This window comes from Gavialis gangeticus, unplaced genomic scaffold, assembly GCF_001723915.1.
Source record: "Gavialis gangeticus isolate Ggan-Ray unplaced genomic scaffold, GavGan_comp1, whole genome shotgun sequence".
NCBI classification, from domain to species: Eukaryota; Metazoa; Chordata; order Crocodylia; family Gavialidae; genus Gavialis; species Gavialis gangeticus.
In genome coordinates, this window is record NW_017728983.1 from 254,453 (window position 1) to 277,027 (window position 22,575).

General features: G+C 47.6%; 1 protein-coding gene across 1 annotated transcript in view; it reads right to left on the bottom strand.

Moving 5' to 3' along the window:
- The window catches only part of LOC109294335 (diacylglycerol kinase beta-like), a 168,318-nt gene that overhangs the window by 50,225 nt on the left and 95,518 nt on the right, over window positions 1-22,575 (bottom strand). The window contains exons 20-21 of the mRNA XM_019512643.1: window positions 21,958-22,118; window positions 14,929-14,993 (exon numbers count right to left, since the gene is read on the bottom strand). Coding sequence (XP_019368188.1) covers window positions 14,929-14,993; window positions 21,958-22,118 — 226 coding nt within the window. The remainder of the gene's footprint in view (window positions 1-14,928; window positions 14,994-21,957; window positions 22,119-22,575) is intronic.

The following is a 22,575-nucleotide window of genomic DNA, read 5'->3' on the forward strand; positions in this document are numbered from 1 at the left end:
ATGCTATATTGGGCTACATTAATAGGACTGCGTGTAGAACAAATGAGGTAATTCTTTCCGTTGCCTTAGCACTGGTTAGGGCCATTTAGGGCACTGGTGACAGCTCCATGCCCCAGATTTCTCAAACAACAGCACTCAGTTTTCAGCAAATGTTGCATAAATTAGACTGCTCAAATCAGAGCTTGGCCTTGAACACCTACAGCAGGCACCCTCACAAGCTGGCATCCAGTCATGTACATGGTTACATGGCTGTTTACACTAATTCCCCATTCTGAGTTCAAAGCATACCACAAATATCATAAATATTTGGTGGACTGTGTAGGCTGAAGGGTGTCAAGTATGTGGTCTGACTTGGACACCTAGGTGACCTCAACACCTAGGTGAGGTCAACAGGCAAGGAGTTCAGAGGAGATCAATCCATCCAAAGGGCAAGAAAGTCTGCCCCATTCAATCAGATCAGTTCAGAGGAAGAGAGGAGGGCAGACAGGATGACAGTGAGAAAATACAGTTATGATGGGATGCCACGCTAGAGAGAGGGGCTGATTATCCCAAGAAGCCAATGCAAGCAGAACATGCACTAAAGTGCCACTGCCGCAAGGAAGCACAACTAAAATCTGCCAAGGAGCTAACTAGCGCTTCTTGAACTAAGGCCTAGTGAAGGCCTGACCATAGAGGAAGTTGTGATTCCTGGAAGCAGTCAGCACCCAAAATGTGGTTGACTTCTGAGAAGTGAGGCAATCTGACAGGACATGGAGCATATCCAGGGCACCTAAAGTACAAATGACTTCATGAGTTTAGCAGCTTCTGCCATCAGCCAGCACCATCGAAAACCAGAAGACAAGGAGATGGTCATACACCCCATGTATGCATGTCCCTTCTGGTGCGCAGATGGGCAGTGACCTTTCCTCACCAGCTGCAGGGAATCAGGTTCTCTGCACAATACAATCTATAATATATGGCGGACACAGAGCTGCTATCATTGAAGATATCCAGGGTTTCATAGTTTCATAGTGCTTAGGGTTGGAAGGGACCTAAACAGATCATCAGGTCCAACCACCTGCCCCGGACAGGAACGAGTGCAGGGTTATAACACCCCAGCCAAATATCTGTCCAGCCTCCTTTTGGAGGCCCCTAAGGTAGAAGAGAGCACCACCTCCCTTGGGTGCCCATTCCAGAGCCTGGCAGCCCTAACCGTAAAGTAATGTCTCCTGATGTCCAGCCTGAACCTTCTTTCTAACAATTTGTAGCCGTAATTCCTAGTAACCCCAGGCGGTGCCTGGAGAACAGAGCCTCATCCAATTCCCACTGATCCTACCTCAGCCTTCTCTTGTGGAGGCTGAACAGGTTCAGGCCCTTCAGCCTCTCCTCGTAGGGCATGCCCCGCTGCCCCTTGACCATGCAACTGGCCCTCCTCCGGACCCTCTCAATGCTAGCGACATCCCTCTTGAAGTGCAGCACCCAGAACTGGATGTACTACTCCAACTGTGGCCTGACCAATGCTGCAGAGAGGTGAAGGATCACCTTCCTGGACCTGCTCGTGATGCATCTATGGATGCACAACAAGGGGCAGTTAGCCTTACTGACCGCTTCCTCACATTGGTGGTTCATGTCCATCCTGGAGTCAACAATGACTCCAAGATCCCTTTCTGCCACCGTGTGGGCAAGAAGGGAGTTCCCCAACCTGTAGGTGTGTTGCTGGTTCCTTCTCCCTAGATGTAGCATCTTGCACCTGTCTGTGTTGAACTCCATCCTATTCCCATCCGCCCACCTCTGCAACCTGTCTAGAACTGGCTGAATATTGTCCCTCCCCTCCAGTGTGCCCACCTCACCCCACAACTTGGTCTCATCAGTGAATTTGGACAGTGTGCTGTCCACACCCACCTCCAGATCGCTGATAAAGATGTTGACCAGTACAGGTCCCAGGACCGAGTCCTGGGGGACTCCACTGCCCACATCCCTCCAGTTCGAAAACAACCCATCCACCACCACTCTCTGGGTTTGACCATCGAGCCAATTTGCCACCCCTCTGACTGTGTAGGCATCAGTGCCACAGTCACCTAGTTTTTTTGAGAGAATGTGGTGGGAAACAGTGTCATAGGCCTTCTTAAAGTCCAGGAAGACGACATCCACCTCAACGCCCTCGTCCAGGGACTTTGTGACCTGATCATAAGAGGAAACCAGGTTAGTCAGACAGGATCTGCCCGCAATGAACCCATGTTGGTTGCTTCTGAGCATTACCTCCCCTGTTGGGCCCTTGCAGATGTGCTCCTTCATAATTCTCTCAAAGGTCTTCCCAAGGTTTAGGAAAGGATAGGACAGACAGATGTTAGAGTTAGGGGGACAAATGCTACCCAACCCTGGATCTCAAAAGTACGTAGGGCTCAGTAACACTGATGCAAAGGGAGAGTAACAAGGCCTGGCCTCTGTCATGTGACAGCAGTGGAGAATCCTAAACAAGAGCTGCTTTCTTCTAATACTGAACCAAGAACTTAGTAGAAAAGAAAATGTAAGTATTACTCTTAAATCTGCTTTCCTTCCAAGTGTCCGGTGTTCCTTCTGTCCCATCCTCAGCGTTGCCAACACACGATTTATCACAATCCTCAAAGCATTTCTTCTTACAACCTCAGTTCCTCAAATTAGGTGGTTCTGGGACAGCCTTGGCCTTTCTCTTCTTTCTTTCATTTTGTTTAGTTTGTTCTTTCTTTCTCTCTTATGTTCTTTTTCTTGTTCTCTCTTTCTTACTCTCTCTCTTTCTTTCACATGAGCCTCTCATCCTCCTGGGTTAGGGCCTCAGGCCAGTAAACTTACCATGTGCCACAACAGGGCTCTCAACCACACTGTTGTGCTCTAGACAGGCTGCTTCCCAGATCTGAGAGTAGCCGTCTCTACTTGGACCCCAGGCAGGCCAACTGGGTGGGTTAACTGGAATATGCTCAATTTGCTACTTCATATATTTTATATAAAAACACAACAAACTAGGCAAAAATAATCAAAAGATGTTTCATTAATCCTGTAGTCATTAGAATTAACTGTACATCTCTTTCATATTCATGAAACAAAAACAAGTCTTCCTGAGCATCTTGGCAGTGCATCCAGTGCTTCACTGTAATCCTGATTTATGTTTCTAATCAGAGTCTGCAGGGCTATGAAATAGGAGCTACATTACTAGGAGCAGCTAGCAGACAGCAGAATTGCAGCCCAAAGGATAGCTTGATTAATGGAACCTTTAAAGACCTTTACAAAGGAGAGAGAGTCATTAACATCTGTGAAATGAAGAATTTAGAAGGGATCAGGTAGATTACAATGAGCCATAAAGTCAAGTGACTCCCTCACTGCTGCCTGACTAGAAATGCTGCGGCCACTGCCAGACAGTTGGTTTTAAACTTTGGGTGGAGCAGGAATCAAAGTGGGGTGCAACCGCACTCCCCATGGATCCACTGTTGGATAAGGAATATGCTTATCAATAACTGGAGTTCTCCAAGATGATTGCTCATGCATACATTATCACCTCTAAGTAGGTTCAGGCTGTAAGCCTCTGATGGGAGACTTTTATGCCTTAACAGCGCCCATAGATTGCACTCCAGCTCCACTTCCCCCATGGCCTCCCTTACCTACACAGAGGGGTTACAACATGGTATGCATTTCTGACTCCTTGTTTCCCTCTCAACCATACAGCCTCTAAAACATGTGACTCTGAGGAAGAGGGAGAAGAGAGTATGGGGTTTGAATGTGCGCATGGACCTTACATCTCAAAGGACTCCAGTTACTGGTAAGTGTTTTCCTTTTCTCCCTTGAGAAGCTGTCCTTGTAGACATTCTTGTTGGGGACGTGACTTTAGCATAGCACCTTCACACACACAGAGGCAGGTCTTGGAGTCCTGTAGGCAGACCAAGATTGAAGGGCCACCATGCCAAATGCAGCATTGTTTCCTGAAGCCTCCACAATGATGTGGTGATGGTGAAGACATTGAGCTCCAGGATGTAGCTCTGCAGACACTGTGGAGAGAAACAGTCTAAGCCCTGGTGAAGTAAGCTCAAATCACTGATGGAGGGACTGATATTGCAGTCTCAATATCCAATTAGACAAGCTGTGGAGACTATGGATGGAGTAAAGCGTGCATTGCCATAGGCTCTAACAGTATGAATCTTATGCAGGGAAACAAGCTGGCCAAACTTTCAAGGAAACCAAGAATGACAGAATGGGAAAGCACAGACCAGCCATCAGTAGGCAGATGATGAGCTGAGAGAGTTGCCAAGTGAGCATTGATTCTTTAGCTCTAGAAGATAATCCAGGATGCAGGAGATGGAGGACTCAGTTGGAGTGAAACATCTGGAGTGACACCAACTGCCAAACTAGACCAATTCATCAAGAAGGCCAGCCTGGCAGAGTCCTTCCTACTGTGGCTAAGGAAGCCCCTGACCAGAGTCAAACATCCTTGTTCTAACTGTGAGGGCCATCCAGCATCCATGCCGAGAGAGGGAGGGAGTGCAGACCTGGGGGAAGCATCTTGCTGTCATCCTGCAGTAGGAGATCTAGGCCTGGGGCAAATTCTTGGGATGTGACGCTAACAGAAGCAATAGGTCTCGGGCCCAGAACAATCTTAGCCACATGGGAGCTACAAGGGTGATCCAAGACAGGTGGCATCTCACCTTGTGGGTCACATGCAGAATCACAGGCTTGGGGGTGAAGATGTACAGATGGTCTCCCAACCATGGAAACAGGAACTCAGCCAAAAGAGAACTGGCACTGAAGCCCGCTGTGAAGCAGACAATCTGGTGCTTTCTCCCAGTTCGGTTGGGAAACCCCATTCTGCAAGCCACTGAAGAAAAATTGAGTGGTTGATCTCTCCACTCACAATAAGTGAACAGTACTGTATGAAGGTGATCCACTGTACCACTGTGGAGACTGGGAAGGTGTACCTCTGACAGGGGTACATGACAGTGGTACTAAAGATGAAGTGCCTCCCTACTGAAGACAGCTGAGGAGCTCTGCTGACCTGCCAGAGAGCTCCGAGAGCTCACTTGTTAGAGATCAGGCCATGGGCAGCAGGGGAAAGTTACCTAATACGCAGGTGATATCCAGGGACCTAGTTCCCAGGGAGCCAGGAGCTGGAGCTGAAGTAAGGGTGAACCAGAAGCCAATCCAAGGTCAGGGTAAGCCAGGAGTCTGAGACAAAGTTGGGGTATGGCAGAAGTCAGAGCCAGGGCCGGGGCATGCCAAGGATCAGAATCAGAGCCAGGGTGATTGGGACTGTCTGGGCCAACAAAACTCATTTGGCCCCATTACACAGAATTATAGAGACAAAGCTGGAAGGGACCTCCAAAGGTCACATAGTCCCACCCCAGCCTGAGGCAGGATCAGCCCTATCCCAACCATCCTGAGCAAATCTATTGTCTAACCTCTGAGCAAGACTACACAGCCAGCTCTGACACAACCACAAAGACTAACACCCTAACCTGCCACAGGTAAACAGGAGGACCGTAGCGACTACCGTCCTGCTGCTGTAAAGGTTGTTAATATACACTCGAGAGATCCCAGGAATAGAGCCACGTCCCCACCTAAAAGAAAGCACCCCCCCATCTATACCAATCTGACCATAGGGTCAAATTCCTTCCTGACCCCAAATATGGTGTCAATTTGACCCTGAGTGGAGGGGCAAGACCCTCTAGCCAGGAAGTCCCAGCAGGAGCACTGGCATACCCCAGAAAACCCCCAAGCCTTGGTGGCAGGCAACACCCAATGTCACTGAAAAAGGCTTTTTAAAAAAAACCAAAATCAGCCAGTGATGCACATAGCAACGGGAGGGGGAAAAAAATCCTTCTGGGCCCCATGTGGTAACCAGCAAAGTCCAGAAGCATGGGAAAGAGTAGCACAGTACAGGCATACTATTCCTAAATCATCCTGGACCAATGCCTATGCATCTCCCCCTGGCACTGGGTAGGACTGACAGAAACCTGCGCATGACAGGCAGCTGCACCAGCCTGAGGATTTTGGTGTGGGCATCATGATGAAGTAACAACTTTATTCTGCTGCAGGAGATTTGCAGCAGGGGTGAAAGCAAAGAATAAGTCAACAGACAAATATGGTGCAATGTGCCTAAGATGGAGTGCCTGATGAACTGCTAGGGAAAAGAGAAAAGAGGATCAGGGAAGGGAAAAGGATGTCAACCCATACCAAGCCAGAGAACTTGGATGCGATGACAGCAGATAAAGAACTCAGAGTAGGTAAAAAGGGAAAGTAAGCTAAGCTGGACAGCAGGCCGCAGCAGCAAGCTAACCAACGAACTGCTCCATCCCTGCCAGGAGGTTGGGGACTGAGAAGAAGGAAGGGCACACTGCCCTTTATCCCCTCGGCACAGGCAGCCAGCAGGGGATGCAAGGCTGGAGCATACTCCATGGGCAGTGCTAAGGCATAAAAGTCTCCAGCCTTTGAGTATGCTCCATGGGCAGCGCTAAGGCATAAAAGTCTCCAGCCAAAGGCTTAGGGACTGAGCACACCCACCAGAGAGAACGTATGGACAATTAAACGAAGGAAAATCCTTCCTCCGTGTCATCGTTATTTTGGCATAAACAATTTTCAAGCCACAGAACAACAGGGAGTGAGATGGAGGTTACTCAGAGTGACAAAAAAATTACTCCTCTACCAGATGTGCCAACTTGCTTACTCTCAGCAGTAAGTGATGAGTGCTAGAACAAGCCAAGAGGAGTAGGTGCTGGCAGGGTGATTCGTGGCCAGCCAGCATCAGTACGTGGGACTAAGGATCTTGTTAGGCCAACTGGCAGCTGATGGGGATGTGGGAACTGGGAAGCTGAGAGATGCACCAGGGGCAGGAGCTGGCACCATCTTCTAGGCTAGCCAGTTGTGGGACACAGGGCTAGCCTGCAGCAGCCAACACTGGAAAAGGGGTAAGCTGTGTGGGCAAGGGGCAGATGCACTGGCAGTGCATGGTCTGACCAGCCTGCCATATTTAGCTATGAAACTGTGATCTCTTTTGTTTTGCAGAGCTCCGGGATGACAATTCTGAGAGCAAAACTGGCAACCCACTGCGTATGCCCTCTGAAAGGTTCTCAGTCCCCTGCTGGTCACCTGAGCTCTTCGCTTGAGTGGATGCAAGAGTGTGTGGCAGGCTTTCAGTGACCCTGCTCCCTGCCTTTTGCAAACAGAAGTTGACTTCTGTGGTGCCATAAAAATGTTTCTGGCAGCACAAATGCCAAGTGAACAGATGCCACAGCCCTTTGCTGCACCACAAGTGCTTGCATTTTGTGGTGGCAATGAGCCTAGTAATCATTTGTGCTGCCTTTTTGCTGTCATGTAGGAGACTGTGGGTAGCCTGTGGCTGCTCACACTCTCCAGCCCCCCTGCCCCGCAGGAAGTCCCTCAGCTTCAAGGCTTTGATCCTGTGGGAAGAGGGCCCTGGGCACCTCACCTGAGTGAGGGCCATCCCTCAGTGTGCATCTCCAAGTGTGGAGAGGGAAACTCCCCCCTGCATGCACAGGGCACTTCAACCCAAGGTGCAGCAGTGAGAAGAGCATCGGGCCCTGGCATGCCTATCATGCTGCTGCACCTCACTTGTTCTTGGATCTGGCTTTGACTCTGTTCAGTCTGGCCAGCTACCTTCTCACTAAGCCAAAGCAAAGCAAAAGATGACAAGATCACTGTCATCAAGAAATGCTGTGGTGCAAAGCCTCCTGCCACAGCTTCCACCCCAACCCCTGGCATGAAGGGCAGCTCAGACACAGCAAAGGAGCAGGGTCATGGAGCTCAGCCTGCTCAACAGAACAACCTGAGTTACTGTGTTGGCTTCTCATCAAAGACCTGGAAGCCAGACGGCCACAGAAGGGGTCAGCCAGAGGGGTCCAGGTGGAGTACTACAGTGCTGCACTCCTTATAAATCCAGCCAGTGCCAACCAAGTAATCACAGAGCTCACATGTGGAAGGGCCACATTAGCTGGGTGACTCAGACAGCTGCCACCCCATAGTTTTTGCAGATCTCCCCGGTTTGCTGGCATTAATGTTAGGCTAGTGAAGAGCTTGGGAACCTCACAAGCCAAGTGCAAAGTCAAAGCTTCCATCCCCCTGGCCCCACTGCAGGGTGCTAGCAAGCTTTGGGTTCCTCACTCTGGTGCAGACAATGTGGCAGGACACGCACTGGAGCCACAGGGCCAGGAAACTGCCCACAAGGGGAATTGGCAGGAAAAGACACAGGCCCAGCCTGTGTTTTACTGGAAGCTGGGCAAAAGCAAGAGTAGAGAAACATTTTGGATTAAAAAAAAAACAGCACTTGCTCAAAAAAACTAGAGAGAAAAGCCAGGAGATTCCCATAAAGCCACCTGCTTCCTCTCTCGCCATGCCCCTGCAAAATTAGGAAAATGTGGATGTTGAACTCTTAAAAACAAAGCTGTTTGGCTCCAGAGTTTGGCTTCAAGTCACTGAAGTATGAATCCAAAACCACAATTCACATCGAGCTGCTAAACAGGCACCGTCTTTTCTGCAACCTATGAAGAGATTCCATTTAGCTAAAATGATTTGTCTCAATATTCATCAACATGAAATTTTAGGCTGAAGACAGTACAGAGCAGAGAACAACATCCAGGTGCTCTACCTCCATCAAAGAGGGTCCTAACCAGTAGGCTACACAGTCACACTCCCTTTCTCTCTGTGGCCCAAAGAATTTTGAATTACTGCAAACTACGTGAAAGAGATCCATGAGGAAGAGCTAAGGGCTCTGTCACATGGGACACTTAATACGTGTTAAACCTGTGCAGTATTAGAATGTGCTCTGAGCAGTGGCGCAGCAATGTTTGCTCCAAACTATAACATGCACAGCTTGCTGACTGTCCATCATAGCCCTGACGCTGCGCCAGAGTCTTGAATCGGCCTAGGACCCTGGGGACTGCAGGCACCCAGCTGTCAGGGCTCTGTACAGTAGAGGGGTCCCTGGCTAATGCTATGGCTGGATGAAGACTACGAATTGCTTGTATTATCTCCATGGAACCGCCCAACAATAGCTGAAAATGTGTTACCTAATGCAATCTGGAAATACTTGTCCTGCAAAAGCCATAACTTTGCTATGATTCAAGTACACTTGGTGCATGTTTTACCACTTGAATGTTCAGTTGCTTGCATTTTAAGTGTATTTAACACCTGCTAAGTGTAACCTGCAACCTAGCCATAATAGAGTGCTATCTTAGAGCACCCTGTCCCAGCATTTACAGCATTCGCAAAGAAGTTGGTAGTTTGGGTTCATGGCCTCTCTGGCAGAGAAGGGATTTCAATCAAATTCGCCTACATCCCTGTGAGCTCCCTAACCACATTTATTAGTTAGAAGTGTGACAACACCCCTCCCTCCCATAACAGACATAATTCCTCCTCTGGTTTTGTGCAAGGAAGGACCTGGCTAGGCCTCCACCTCAAGTAGAGAGGTCAAGGCTGTAACTCCAAAGAGAAAGGAGAAGCCTCAGAGTGTGTCTACACCTCAGTAGTAATTAGGGGTCTGCTTATATCACAGTTCTGCAGATTTCACAGAAAATACAAAATACAGGATTGTCCACAAAATCAATTTTAAAAATATAAAATGCATGTTGTCCATATAATATGCTGTTTTAGAATGTCCACATGCTTACCACAATACAAGGACAAAGTGACAATATCACTACAGTCATAGATCATGTGATTGAGAGTTAATGTCTCCTTGTCCTGACATAGACTAGTCACTAAATGAAGGCACAAGTCAGTAAGGTAGAGTGAAATGTTTCAGCGACATCTTAAATGCAGTAGTTTGAAGTCTGAAGATGACTGAAAAGAAATCAAAAAAAGCTAAATCCATTTCAGCTCAGGATTGTGTAACAATTCCCTGTAGGAGCTTTACATTCAGATGGTGATAAATTGTTTTGTTCATCTTGCAACGCGACTCTGGATGTACTGAGAAAAAACAGCACTGATCAAGTCTAAAGCGCATATAAAGCGAAGGGCTTCTGCAGAGGCTGAAGGTCAGAAAAAAACACAGATGACAATGTCCTTGATTGTTTAAAAGAACCACTGAAAGCAGTTTAACAAGAAGAGAAGCTACTGTAGGCATTCACTGCTGCCAACATACCTTTGGAAAAAACTGATAACCTGAAACTAAGGGACTGCTTCAACAAGCACATACCAAATGCTGGCAGTTTCCCATGTGCAAACAAACTTTGCCAGGATTACCTACCATAAGTAATTGCTTTGCATGTTCAGTCTACAAAATCTGCATTGGCAGAATATGAATCAGTTTCAATTGTAGGAGATGAAGCAACAGATGCACAACATAACTATGTACTTCACATTGGATTTGTACCTGGGAGCATTGACGATGCATGGGGGGGGTGCATGCAGATCCCCTGAGAGAAGCGCCACCGACAATGCCGGTGGCATCTGCGGGTGGTCGCCAACCGCCAGCTGGCACTCACTATGCGCCCCCACTCCCCTCCTGACACCGCTGAGGCTGCCTGCAGGAGCTCCTCATTCACCGCTGCCACCACTTGCAGGCAGTCACCTCCAGGGCCATGCATCATTTATGCCTGGGAGCTGGAAAAACCACGACCTGCCTGTTTTTCAAACACAGCCAGTTCAACTCACATCTGTAAATTTTCCAACTGCAGCACAAGCTGCAGTGAGGGCTGTTGTAAACTACAGCATAGAATTTAACAAGATCTCAGCATTTCTCTCTGATAATGCAATGCATATATGCAAAGCTTTCTCTGATGTGCTCCATGGAATGATGTCTAGTGCAATTCATGTCGCCTGCAACACACACATTCTTTCTTTAGTAAGTGATATCTAGTGCATCCTTTTTCCTGATGAGGGTACCCGGGTTTCCTCTTCAAAAAAATATTCAAACATTGTCCGGGCTGTAAGCTTTGATACAGGGAGTCCACTGCCAATCAAAATGAGGATCTAAATGCAACCGTGTAATCTCAATCAGAACCAGTGCTTCCAAAATGGTATTTATGGTTCAACACATTTCGTAACTATGAAAGGAATATTAAGTCCTACCAGCAATTTCTCTGTGAAGAGCCTGTCATCACCCTGCACACTGGGTGCATCTACATATGCTGGACTGCGCAGTTTTTACTGTGCAGTCATTTAGTACTTGTTTAACCAAGTACTAAACAACTGTGAAGTAACTGGCATTACTGCACAGTCCCATTGCTGCACAGTTATTTTTAGACGCTACTGCACATAAGCACATTACTACTGCACAGTAGCATCACTGTCATGATTTGTGCCCAGCAACGCTATGGCACGAGGGCTTAAGTGAAGATCAAGTTAATTTTGTGGCTGAAAAAGCAATCCGGCTGATGGAGCTTCTAACATGGTTTGAAGCAGATTTTGATTCACAAGTCACATAACAAACTGATTTGAATAACTGGGTTGAAGATACGGCATCACAATAGCTTTCAGAGGGTCAAACTGAAAACCAGCACAGACAAGAACTGGTCTAGGCAACAGCTACAAATTTAAATCAGTACTACAAGTAGGATCAGTCACTACCACCTTGATTTAAACTGACTGCCTCCTTTTTTAGTGCTGTTTGCATTTTTGACCCAAATCAGGTATCTTTTCTGCATTCTGACCCTTGGCTAATTAAATCAATCCCTGGATGGCAGAAAAGCATGCTAATGAATGTGCTACTTGCATGAGATTTGTTAGAGTGCCAGATGCCTTTAAATGTAACTGAATTTTGGGATTCAGTCTGATCAGTTTCCATATCTCTACAACTTGGCAAAAAGCTGACTTAGAATTACAACCAATTCAGCAGACACAGAACGTGAAATCTCAATGTACGGACAAGTCTTCACACCACAGAGACAGAAGCTGTCAGCTGCAACTGCTGGTGGATGCTGCATGCTAGCATTTAACAACTAACATAATTTATGTTACCCTTAATAAAAACAATTTAACATATTAGTAGTAATATCTAGATTTATAATAATATGATAAATGATATGATGTAATTTACTTTCCACGGAATTTGCTATTAAATTATACAGTATATGCTTCTGCCAATCACTGCTGAGGGGTGGGGCCACCAAAGCACATCTGGAAACTATCCAAGGAATTGCTCTTTATGCCACGAACAATCATGCCATTTTTTCGCTTTCATCAAAGGCACTGGGTATTGGCTACAGCCAAGGCTGGGGATTTTGACTAGGCCGTGCCAGTGCTCCTGCTGAGACCAAAGCTGGAGGTTCTTGGCTAGAAGGTCTTGCCCCTCTGGTCAGACTCTGACCAACACCGTATTTGGGGTCAGGAAGGAATTTTACCCCATGGTCAGATTGGTACAGACTGGGGGAGAGGGTGTGTGTGTGGGGAGGGGGTTGCTGTCTTCTGTAGTGAGAGACATAGCCCTCTACCTGGGATATCTTGACCATATATTAATAACCTTTAGAGAAGCAAGATGGTGGCTTCCATGGTTCCCCTGCTTTACCTGTGGCAGGTTCAGGTGTTATGGCTTGTGTTATATCAGGGTCAACTCTGCAGTTTTGCTAAAAAGTTAGACAATGCATTTTTATGGGATGGTTTGAATAGGGCTGATCCTGCCTCAGGCAGGGGTTGGACTCCATGTAGCCTCTGGAGTTCCCTTCCAGCCCACTTCTCTATGACTTTTTGCCACACAGACCTCAGTGCTTTGAGGGGCACGGTTTACACCATACCTCTCTCTCTGCCATCTCCTATTGGCTAGCTTAGGTAGCTGCCCTACTTTAGATGCTGGCTTTTTTCAGTCCTATTCTGAGGTGCCTAATCCTCTCCACGTATAGTCCAGGGAGCCAGGGGCTGTGAATTCTATTACTGACTATTTGCCTAAAAGTGCACTGCTGCAACCAAGCATTGTAGCACCTAGGTCTTCTTGTCGATGTAGCCCCGGTGTCCAGCCCATGGACCCAGAGCACTAGGGGGTCACAAAAATGTGGTTAAAAACTGATCCCATAGAAGTCAATGGTTTTGGACTTGATTTTGGTGGGGTGGAATTTGGTTCTGAGTGAGGGTTTTATGGACCAGTGCCCAAACATGTACTATCATTGGGACACAGACCAGGCCAGAAATAACTCAGTGGGACACAAACAATTACAAAGCTGAGCTCAAGTTTGCAGCTTGCGATTTTAGCAAAGGGAGATTTGCCTTGAAGGACATGTTCTCTCTAATTGTTATTCATCTAGCTTTTGGTGGCAGGAATGGGAAGGGGGAAATTAAAGTGGACATCAGTGTGACATCTCCACTGAGTTTCGCTGCTTTTCTGGGCATGCTTTCAGTCTCTCACTTGTGCTTTGATGAGCTGTCCTAAGATGAGTGAGTTTTGTGTCTCAGAGCAAAGCTGGGCTGGAGGCTCTTTGCTTTGTTTGAAGGTTTTCTAATAGGCATTTCTGAAAGTAGGGATCCAGCTCACAAGCAGCATGCTCCTCCTGTCACCGTGCCACTCTGAACAACACCAAGTAAGACCCGAGCTAGTTGGAACCTGCAGCTCTGCCTTTGCTAGACAGCCTGTACTTGCCAGTCCTGATACTGGTAGGTAAATATTAAATGTGAACAAATGTAATTACACCTACAGCTGAATTCCAGCAGGTTTCCCATGAAAAGCTTACCTCTCCAGGCCCACAGAACGGAGTAACGTAAAGACCCAATACAAATATTGCTCATGGCTGTTTCCTTCCCCACAGAGAGACATCAACCAAGACCCACCTCCAGTTGAGTTATTTCACTGCTTTATAGACAGGTGACATCATCAACCTAGATTTTAATCTTCTGGGTGCATCATGGAACCAATCTTTGTTTTCCTCTATCTTCCACCATGCTTATGAAGAAGGCAGGGGCTGATATGCCTATACATAGAACTAGATCCTATTCCAGCTGTTAGGTGTCAATGCGTGAACATACTAAACCTTGCTAAGTCCCTGACAAATTGTCTATGGGCCTACTTTTGAAACACACCATAAGACCAATTCCACAAAAAGCAAGAAAAAGACCCACCCACCTTCTGTTTTATCAGTTTCTCAGAGACTTGCACTGTGCAGAAGACAGTCGGTTGTTAAATACCGTTTAGACTCCTGAAGGATGGAGTCTGGTCTGGCCCTAAAGACACATTTGTACATGACTTGCCAAATACAGCATTTCCTCCCCTTCTAGGTGTTGCTGCTCAAATTAAGCTGTTTTTACTTTTCTCACTGGTGTAGCCAGTGGGAAAAGAAACGGCCCAGGAAAGGAAACAAAGGTGGAGGTGGAGAAGTGGGGTGAGCATATAAAAAGCAGTGGTGGCCAACATGAGGTATACATGCCACAAGTGGCATGGACAGGCTCTGTGTTGCATGCAAGATCGGCGAGGGGGGCACAGCAGAAGACAGAGCAGGAAGCAGAAAGCAGAGCATTAGATAAGGTAGAGGAAGGGGATCAGAGTAGCACTCAGGAAGGACTCAGGGCTTAATTTATGGCAATACACATGCCAAATGATTGGCCTCTGCTGGTCTATGTATGAGACTGCCACACTGGTGAGTGCTGCAAAGGAAAGGAAAGCAAAGGGAATAAAATGTGGAGAGCAAGGGGTGTCAGACAGTTCTTGGGAAAGTCTCAGGCAGTGCCCAGGTTTACATGATTGTAATTAGACCTGATAGAAATTTTGCATCAGGTGGACAGTTCTTCTATGGAAAACAGTTTTGGCCAAACTGAATTTTTCCACGGGAAAAATTTTGATTGTGCACAAAATTTTCTACTGGGAATCATCTTTTGACCATGACAGAGCAATGAATGCTTTGCCCTTGCACCCCTCTGTCCTCTAGACTATTAACGTTTCTTCCAGGAGGCAGGTTAGGTAAGGAAGCAAGCTTGTTCTAAGGCCCAGCTTTCCTGGCAGGGCCCAAAAAACGCTCCCCACCAGCATCAAGACAGAACAGGGAGAGGGTTTACCTGCTGTTGAATTTCTCAGGATGCTTTTCTCTCATCATGTGGAATCTATGTGCGATGGATGCATCCTGCAAGGAGAGGGAATGAAGAGAAACTTGAATTTGGATGTGCGAAGTGACAGATAACAGCAAAAGAGACATTGCAGCAAATAAACAGGAACATGACACTGAAGCACCACGGGTTGAGACTGAGAGAATGATGGTTCGCCTCCACAGGAAAGAAATCAGCTCCATGAGGCAAAGGCCTGGAGCACAGATTCGGGACTTCTGGGATAAAGCCTACTTAGGGTTTCTTATTTGATAACCAAAGTTCATCCCTATGCAGAGCAGCTGGCTCTCAGCAGAAGCTGCATACTGGACTTCCTTACTCTGAACAGAGTAAATAGATGGAGGCAGCATAAAGTACAGGCCCTTGTCCCTTTGCATAGAGCTGTACTATGGTAATGATGGGCCCTGGCCCATCTGTAGATGACTCAGGGCTGTTCTACCAGGTCTTCTTAGACCAGGCTGCTTGGATCCTGTGTTATGATGACTGTGACTAATTACACCTCCAGTTCCAATCAGAACTACCAGGCCATAGGGGGAAAGGTGGGTCTCTTCAGAGTAGGAGGGGTAGGGGCCAGGAGAGGGGATTTCCTGCAGCGAGCCCTTGACACCGCCAAGTGCAGAAGAACAGCTAAGGCTGTGGTCTGTGCTGTACCACTGTTCTGTGTTACCAGTAAGTCCAAATCCCCAGAAGTAGACGACTATGGCTCTATTTTGGGATCTTTGGGTGCTCTGTCAATGGCAGGGCAGTACCCTGTTGGGCAAATATGCTATCACATATATTGAGGACAAAGGGGGGCGTGGAATGAGGGAATAGCATGGGACACCTGGAATCCTGACTAGACCTGAATGGATCAAAGCTAGCCCAGACTCATCTATGATTTCCCCCAAAACAGGATGAAATAAAGCCCAGTCCCTGATGATGCCAGGCAACCAGGAAAAGAGCTGGGAATCTGTGCCACGTTCACCGAGGAACAAAGCAAACACACATACTGTAAGGAACAACCTCACTCTAGCAGGAGGCAGAGGGCCTGAATGACCTCATGGGTCTTTCCCATCCCTGGCTCTTTCCCTGTAGCTCAGGGGAAAAATTTACATTAAATCTAGTTTTGCAGAGAGTCTTGCACTTCCCTGCATTATTGTACACCTGTTCTTGTACAATTATCTAGCATATAAAGAGCAGTTCTTATTGCACCACTCATCTCCCTGGCATTGATTAGGGGATGGCTCCATTAAGACAATGCATTATATATGACCCACTAAGCCAACTTACAAAAGGAACCTTTCAGTCATATATAATGACACGGGGCTAAATTCCCCTGTACTGAATTCTGCAGTGCTACAACAGGACAGGTAGGTCTATGCCTCCACCTCAAGTTGAGGGTTCACCGTCATGTGAATAACACCCCCCACCTCCCCCCAGCTCAACACTACCTTGCTGCAGTGACACGTGGGATGGACAGGCAGGTAGAGGGCTGATAGAGCCCTAGAAGAACAGGAACCGGAAACTTGAGTAGAGCTCTTCTAGGAATCACACCTACCCTTCTTCTTTCCTTTACTCTGATTATGGGTGTTAAAGTGGTGTGCAGAAAATCCCAGTTGTGGAGGAGCTGGGGAAACACTGCAGGGAGCAGGGCTTAGGGAGACACTTGACCTTCAGGCCCTGCTACCCAGGAGAGCTTCCAGGAGTGGACTGGACTATTGCCAGAGGACACACAAATCCAATCCTGTTTAGAAGAGCTTTGAATGGCCTTCTTGAACATGGCACAATTAGCTAATAGCCTCCTACCTAGGGAACCTACACACATGGAAGACAGGATCTGGAGAAGGAGGCCAAATCTGAGAATGGCCAGCTACTGTAAGGGAAAGCGTAGTGGAGCAAACTTATTGCGCTCCTTCCCTCAGAGCTCAAAGAACAACAAGTCTCAAGAGCAGAAGGAATATACAACAAATCTTGTTTTATATCTCTGGCTTGCTTTCCTACAATTTCAAAGCTATTTGAAAAATAAAAATAAACCTTATTACCTACTGAGCTTGATTTAAACATATATTAACAACTGTCACCAAATTTTCAGCACAGTCACACTCCTGGGTCCGTGTAGATGGCAACCTATTTGACTAAGGGTGCAGAATGCTATTCTTTCTGTGGACTATTTGAGTCATCCCACGCAATGGCACGGCAGGATTAGAATTATCCACTAGGTTCTCTGGTGTGGTTCAGAAATTCTAGGTTATTCTAGGATTTTGGGGACTGGGAGAAGGCATTCCTGCTTTGGAATTACTGAGTCAAGATTTAACACAAAGAAAGCTAGTGCTAATTCATCAAAGAGGCCAAAGTAAAAATGCGGCAAATGCTTTTGGAGTTAAAAAGCCAGTGAGATGATAAAGACTAACTCCCGCCTCAGCAGCAAATAGAAAAGGGTTATTACGCCATGCTCCAATAAGCACAACTTCCCTCTCAGTTTCCATGTGTGCCATGCTAACGATCCCACACGGGAGATTAACTGCAATAACAAGCAGTGGAGAATGTGTCAGTGTTGGCCCACGTATGACATTTTTAACAACAGCGCCTGTTTAGAAATGTGTTAACGTCCACGCTTGTCACGTGACCGGATGCAGTGTCCATGTGAGCATGCAGTTATCAAGTCAGCCACTTAAGTAGGTTTTCAAATGCCCCAGTAATAGTGCCAATGGATTTCTTTCAAGTCTCAGAGTTCAGGTAACCCTGGAAATACACTTCACTCCATCAAGGGATTAGCAGCCTATTCATCACCTAAGACCCAGTGACAGAACCTTTGGGGAGCCCTGAGTTAAACATAGGGCAAAAACTATTTGCAATCCAAAACTTCCTGTCAACGATATCACTGCTGCCTGCCATGGATCAACACCCAAAATAAAGGAGGAGGAGATAGGAAGTGGCAGCCTAGCTCCCCAAGACTGAAACATCCCATCATCAATCGCATTATTTAAAGGCATTCTGTCAGCGCTGAGATTCCCAAGTATGACCTATGCATTCATTTCTGTCCCTTTTATCTGCTTGCCAGTACCCTGCAGTCTTCCAGAATGGACAGCGAGGATAGATTGGATGTAGCACATACTTCCAGGTCTTATTTTTGTGAATGGGGCCCTTTCAGGGCCCACCGTGATACGGAAAAGTGGCTGACGTATGTAAATACATCGTGACTCTGAGCTGAGCCTCAGGGGTTACCAGTAACAAAGATTTAAACAGAAAACACGTGAAAAACACACATGACCACATGTGAAACTTTCTCTATCTGCTTGGAAATTAACATCTTCTGGTGACAGGGCTGGAATGGGCCCTGCGCCATTCGTGCCCATGATCCAACCCAGGTCCACGTGTGGGACCAACAAGGTGTTGGCGACAGGGTGCTGATATGAATGGTTAATATTAACTCCTTCCCTCCGAGGGTGGCTGGGAAACTCCTGGTCTGCTGGGGGGGAAATGATCCCATAACGTACTCATGCTATAAGAAATAGAGATTTGTTTTAGCATGTTCTCTGGTTTTGTTACCAACAGTGGTGCCTCTGCAGCAAAAGCACCTAGAGCCACTGCTTCCCAAGCAGAAAGTCACTCCCTTTTCACGTCCTGCATTGATTTCACAGGGTAGGAAATGGCCACATGATGAAGACTGCAGCAGGCAAAGTACCTGTCAATAGCTTGAGAATGGTTTTCCTGCTGGTTCTTTAGGAACACGGCTAATGTGCGAGATTCCCGAGACTATTTTTAGATGGCAATCTCACGCTGCAGCTCTGTCACTAACTAAGGTCATACTGAATGCCACAAAAGCTTGGGAGACCACTTTATAACATTAGCTAAAGTCCTGGGTTTAATTTAATTAGAGATCCATCAAAGGTGAAGCCCCTGATTAAACAAAGCACCGAACAAAGCCTGGGCTTAACTTGGAGTATGAGTTGAAGCATTTAAGTACTTTGTGCATTGTGACTTAACTGCCTCCAGTCACTTTGTGGGAAGGAAAAATAGCTTGCAAATGTCTGGTGATGTTTTCATGCCCACACACAAAGCCAGTAGAAATTTCCAATCTCTTCCAAGTGTGGACTGAGTCTTACCGCCCAGATAGCCCAGGGCACACCTCCCCTCCCATTCGCCTGCAGGATGGGCCACCTCCCTTCCCATCTGGTGTCTGATAACATTGCCATGGCAACCATAGCAACTGTTTACATAGTAAAGCATCTCCTGTATTTTTAGCCATCTTCATGTACTTTAGCAACTGGAAATAAACAGGAGAATGGGCATCAAGTGACCGGCAACTGCTCCACAGGTCACCAGTGGCCCATGAAGTCACTGGAGAATCCTGGCTCCGGTGCCTGTCTCCGAAGACCAGGCAGGATATTCCCGTGGAAGGGAAAGGGAATTGCGTGCTCAGGCCAAGGGCTTCCCTGGTGCTCTCAAAGATGTAGCTTGGGGCATGAGCAGAAGTGGCACTGCCAATGGCTTTACCAGGAACCTGGCCATGTCAAGACAGACACGAGTGTAAATCTGTAGGAGTCAGGTCAAATGAGGGGCAGAGTAGGAGGAAACAGCTGAAGTTCACAGGGCAGCTCTCAGGATGGGGACAAGCATGTGTCAGGTCATCCCTCCCCCCCAAAAATAACAGCCAGCCGTTTCTTTTTTTAGGTAAATACCCGGCCCCTTTGCCAGCCCCACTGGCTCTAGGCCTTTCTCTATTTCCACATGACGACGTTTCGGCTCAAGCCTTCCTGAGGTTCCTTCTGGAGGTCACCCCAGCACCTGGGCCCCTAAACCTTCCCAAAACAATGCCATTCAATGGAAAACAGAAGCAGGACATTGGCTGCTTTACTTGCGGCAGGTTAGCAAGTTATGTCTTGTGTTATGTCAAAGCCGAGGGTCATTTTACTGAAAGGTTAGGTGATGGATTTGTCTGGGACGGTTTGGACAGGGCTGATCCTGCCTCATGCAGTGGGCTGGACTAGATATGACTTCTGGAGCTCCCTTCCAGCCTTGCTGCTCTATGATGATTCTATTTTTCTAGGAAAATAAGCTGAGAGTAATCTCTGGGAAGAAACAGAAGCATGTGCTATTGGGGGCAGGGGCCTGGCAGGTGCTGGAGGTCTGGCTTAATACTTTCAGAAGCACGTCACTGCCTGAATAGCCAAAGTCTCGTTGTCAAAGGTGAGCAAGGCATTTGGGAGCCCAAATCTCACTGAAGGTCAAGAGGATTTAAGCTCCGCGATCACCTAGGGGTGGTCTCTGGCAGGTCTGAGAATGGGCACTAAGGACGACCTTGGAGCAGCCTTGCTGGGCATGCTCATACCCTACTCCAGCATAGGGATGCACTGCCACTGCAGTGCAGACAAGCCCCAACGTGCCTAGAAAACATTAGTCCTGACCTTATTCCCCATGTTTAAGAATGATTGTCAAACTGTATGGGGTCCATCTGATGAGGAGCCTGAATTAAGAAGTGCTGCAGACAGCCATAAAGACAGGGAAAAAATATATCACGAGCATAAAAGTACCAGGAGGCAGTATAACAATGTGAGTCTCCCTGGGAAAATGCCAGTGAATGTGACTGGGGAATAATAATACCCAAGCAGAGCATTTTATTGCAGACTGCAGCTTTTCTGGGAGTTCACACAACTCCACAAGTACAACAGCTCCGTGCCCATGGGCAGCAGTGTTGAAATCACTTGGCAGGAGCACAGTGAGGGACAGCATGGGCAGATCTGAGAGCAGAGATCTGCCTGAGCTTGGAGCAAGTATTAGAAGCAGCCAGGCATAGAGACTGGGCCAAAATCCGTTCTGATTAAAGTATTTCTGTGGTTCTCAGTGAGCTTGTTATCCTTCAGCGAGCCCAGGCTCGGACCAGGCTTCCCCAGGTCAGCATAGAGAGGGAGTTAGTAGTTCACAGGTGGAACACGGTCAGCGTTAAGCACCTGAGCTTTCCACCTCTACAACGGTCCCGTAGGAAACTCAGCCTGCTCCCCAGACTGTTGTACCCCCCAGCCTGCAGGGCCAGCAGCAGTCCCACTTTGGTGAGGCTCTTGGGGACTTGTCTATCCCACACAGCAGTGAGTCCTGGCATAGAGAGGCCCAAGCATGTCCTGTCACCAGCTGCTGACCCATGCCTGCAAACACACTACAAATTAGGCAGTTGGCCAGTCTGGATGTGCCTGGCTTCTCTCTCTCTGGTTGCTCTTACTCTCTTGATCTATGTCAGACCTGAGAATGGCCACAGAGGGACAAACCTGGGGTAGCCTCATGGGTAACTTCCAGGTTTGGAGTAGGTGATCAGGACATAGGCAGGGTGAGTTCGTGCCCCTCACTGCCAGGACTTGTTGCCATCTTGGTGTAGACAAGCCCTGGAAAGTTATCTTCACTTAGCTCTATGAAGGGTCTGGACTGACAAATGACACTACACAATAAGGACACATTTCTAATCAGCTTCAGAGGGATGGCCTGTGTGAACAAGGTTTACTCAACATAAGCAAGGGCTGTAGGGCTCCAGGACTGTATTGTATTCTATAGTTCTGGACAGCGCTGTGCCAGTAGCTCCTGGCAAGCAGGAGCCTGGGCTCAGTAGCCAGGAAGGCCCTTTCCAGCCCTATGCTCCACTGCCGCTCCAAAAAGACATCCAAGAACTAACATCGTGTAACACCTTGTCACTCCGTTTATGACCCAGCATAAAGTCACTCACCGACTCTAAAGCTCCTGACAAACATTACACTTAAGACATCATGTCTTAAGCGGTGACCTGGTCACACATTCTTTCAATTAATGGCGTGATAAAAGCCACAGCATTATTACACAAAAAAAACATAATAACTCTGTGGCTGGCATGAAGGCTTGGGACAAATCACTAGTACAGCATGTGCTGGGGGACCTAGTGTGCAACTACTGCCAGCAACCAGGATCAATGAATTCCTCTTGACCCTACCTCAGCCAGACTGGGTGCTTCCTTGTGGGAAAGGGGACTGTTGGGTTACTCACCACTCCAATGGAGAAATAGTTGTTGATGATGCTGTATGGGACAGGGTCCCCATTCTCCTCCTTGTTGTTGGGGATCACATCAATTCGCCACCGGTCCAGCATGATCTCGGTGCTATGCTCAATGTCCTTCAGGACCTTCATCAAATTACCACCTTCATAACCTTGGGAGGGGAAAAACAGCCATGGGTCACTCTTAACTGAAGAGTGGCAGGTACAGATGGGCAATGGGCAATGCCAGCAGGAGTCAGGCCTCGGTGGGGGTTCTGGGCGCAGATGGGAGATGCAGCTCAATGGGCTGTAGATTTGGTGGCAGTGGTGACACTTGCACAGTCTGCAACTAGGGCTGAGGTAGGAGATGAAGCCCAGTGCTATGCTGAGCCAGCAGAGGCAGGTGGGTAGTGCCATGTCAGAAGGGACACAGTACAGCCTAGCCACCTGTGTGTACATGGAGTTAGTGCTGGCTGGTAGGGCACGGAAGTGACCAGGGCAGGGGGTATCACCAGCAAGGGACACCTGACCAGCAAGTGCAGTGACAGACCAGTGCTGGGAGCAGATGGAACCAGACAGTGACCAGTACGTCACTGGCAGTAGGCAGCACTCAGCAGTAAATGAGGTTGC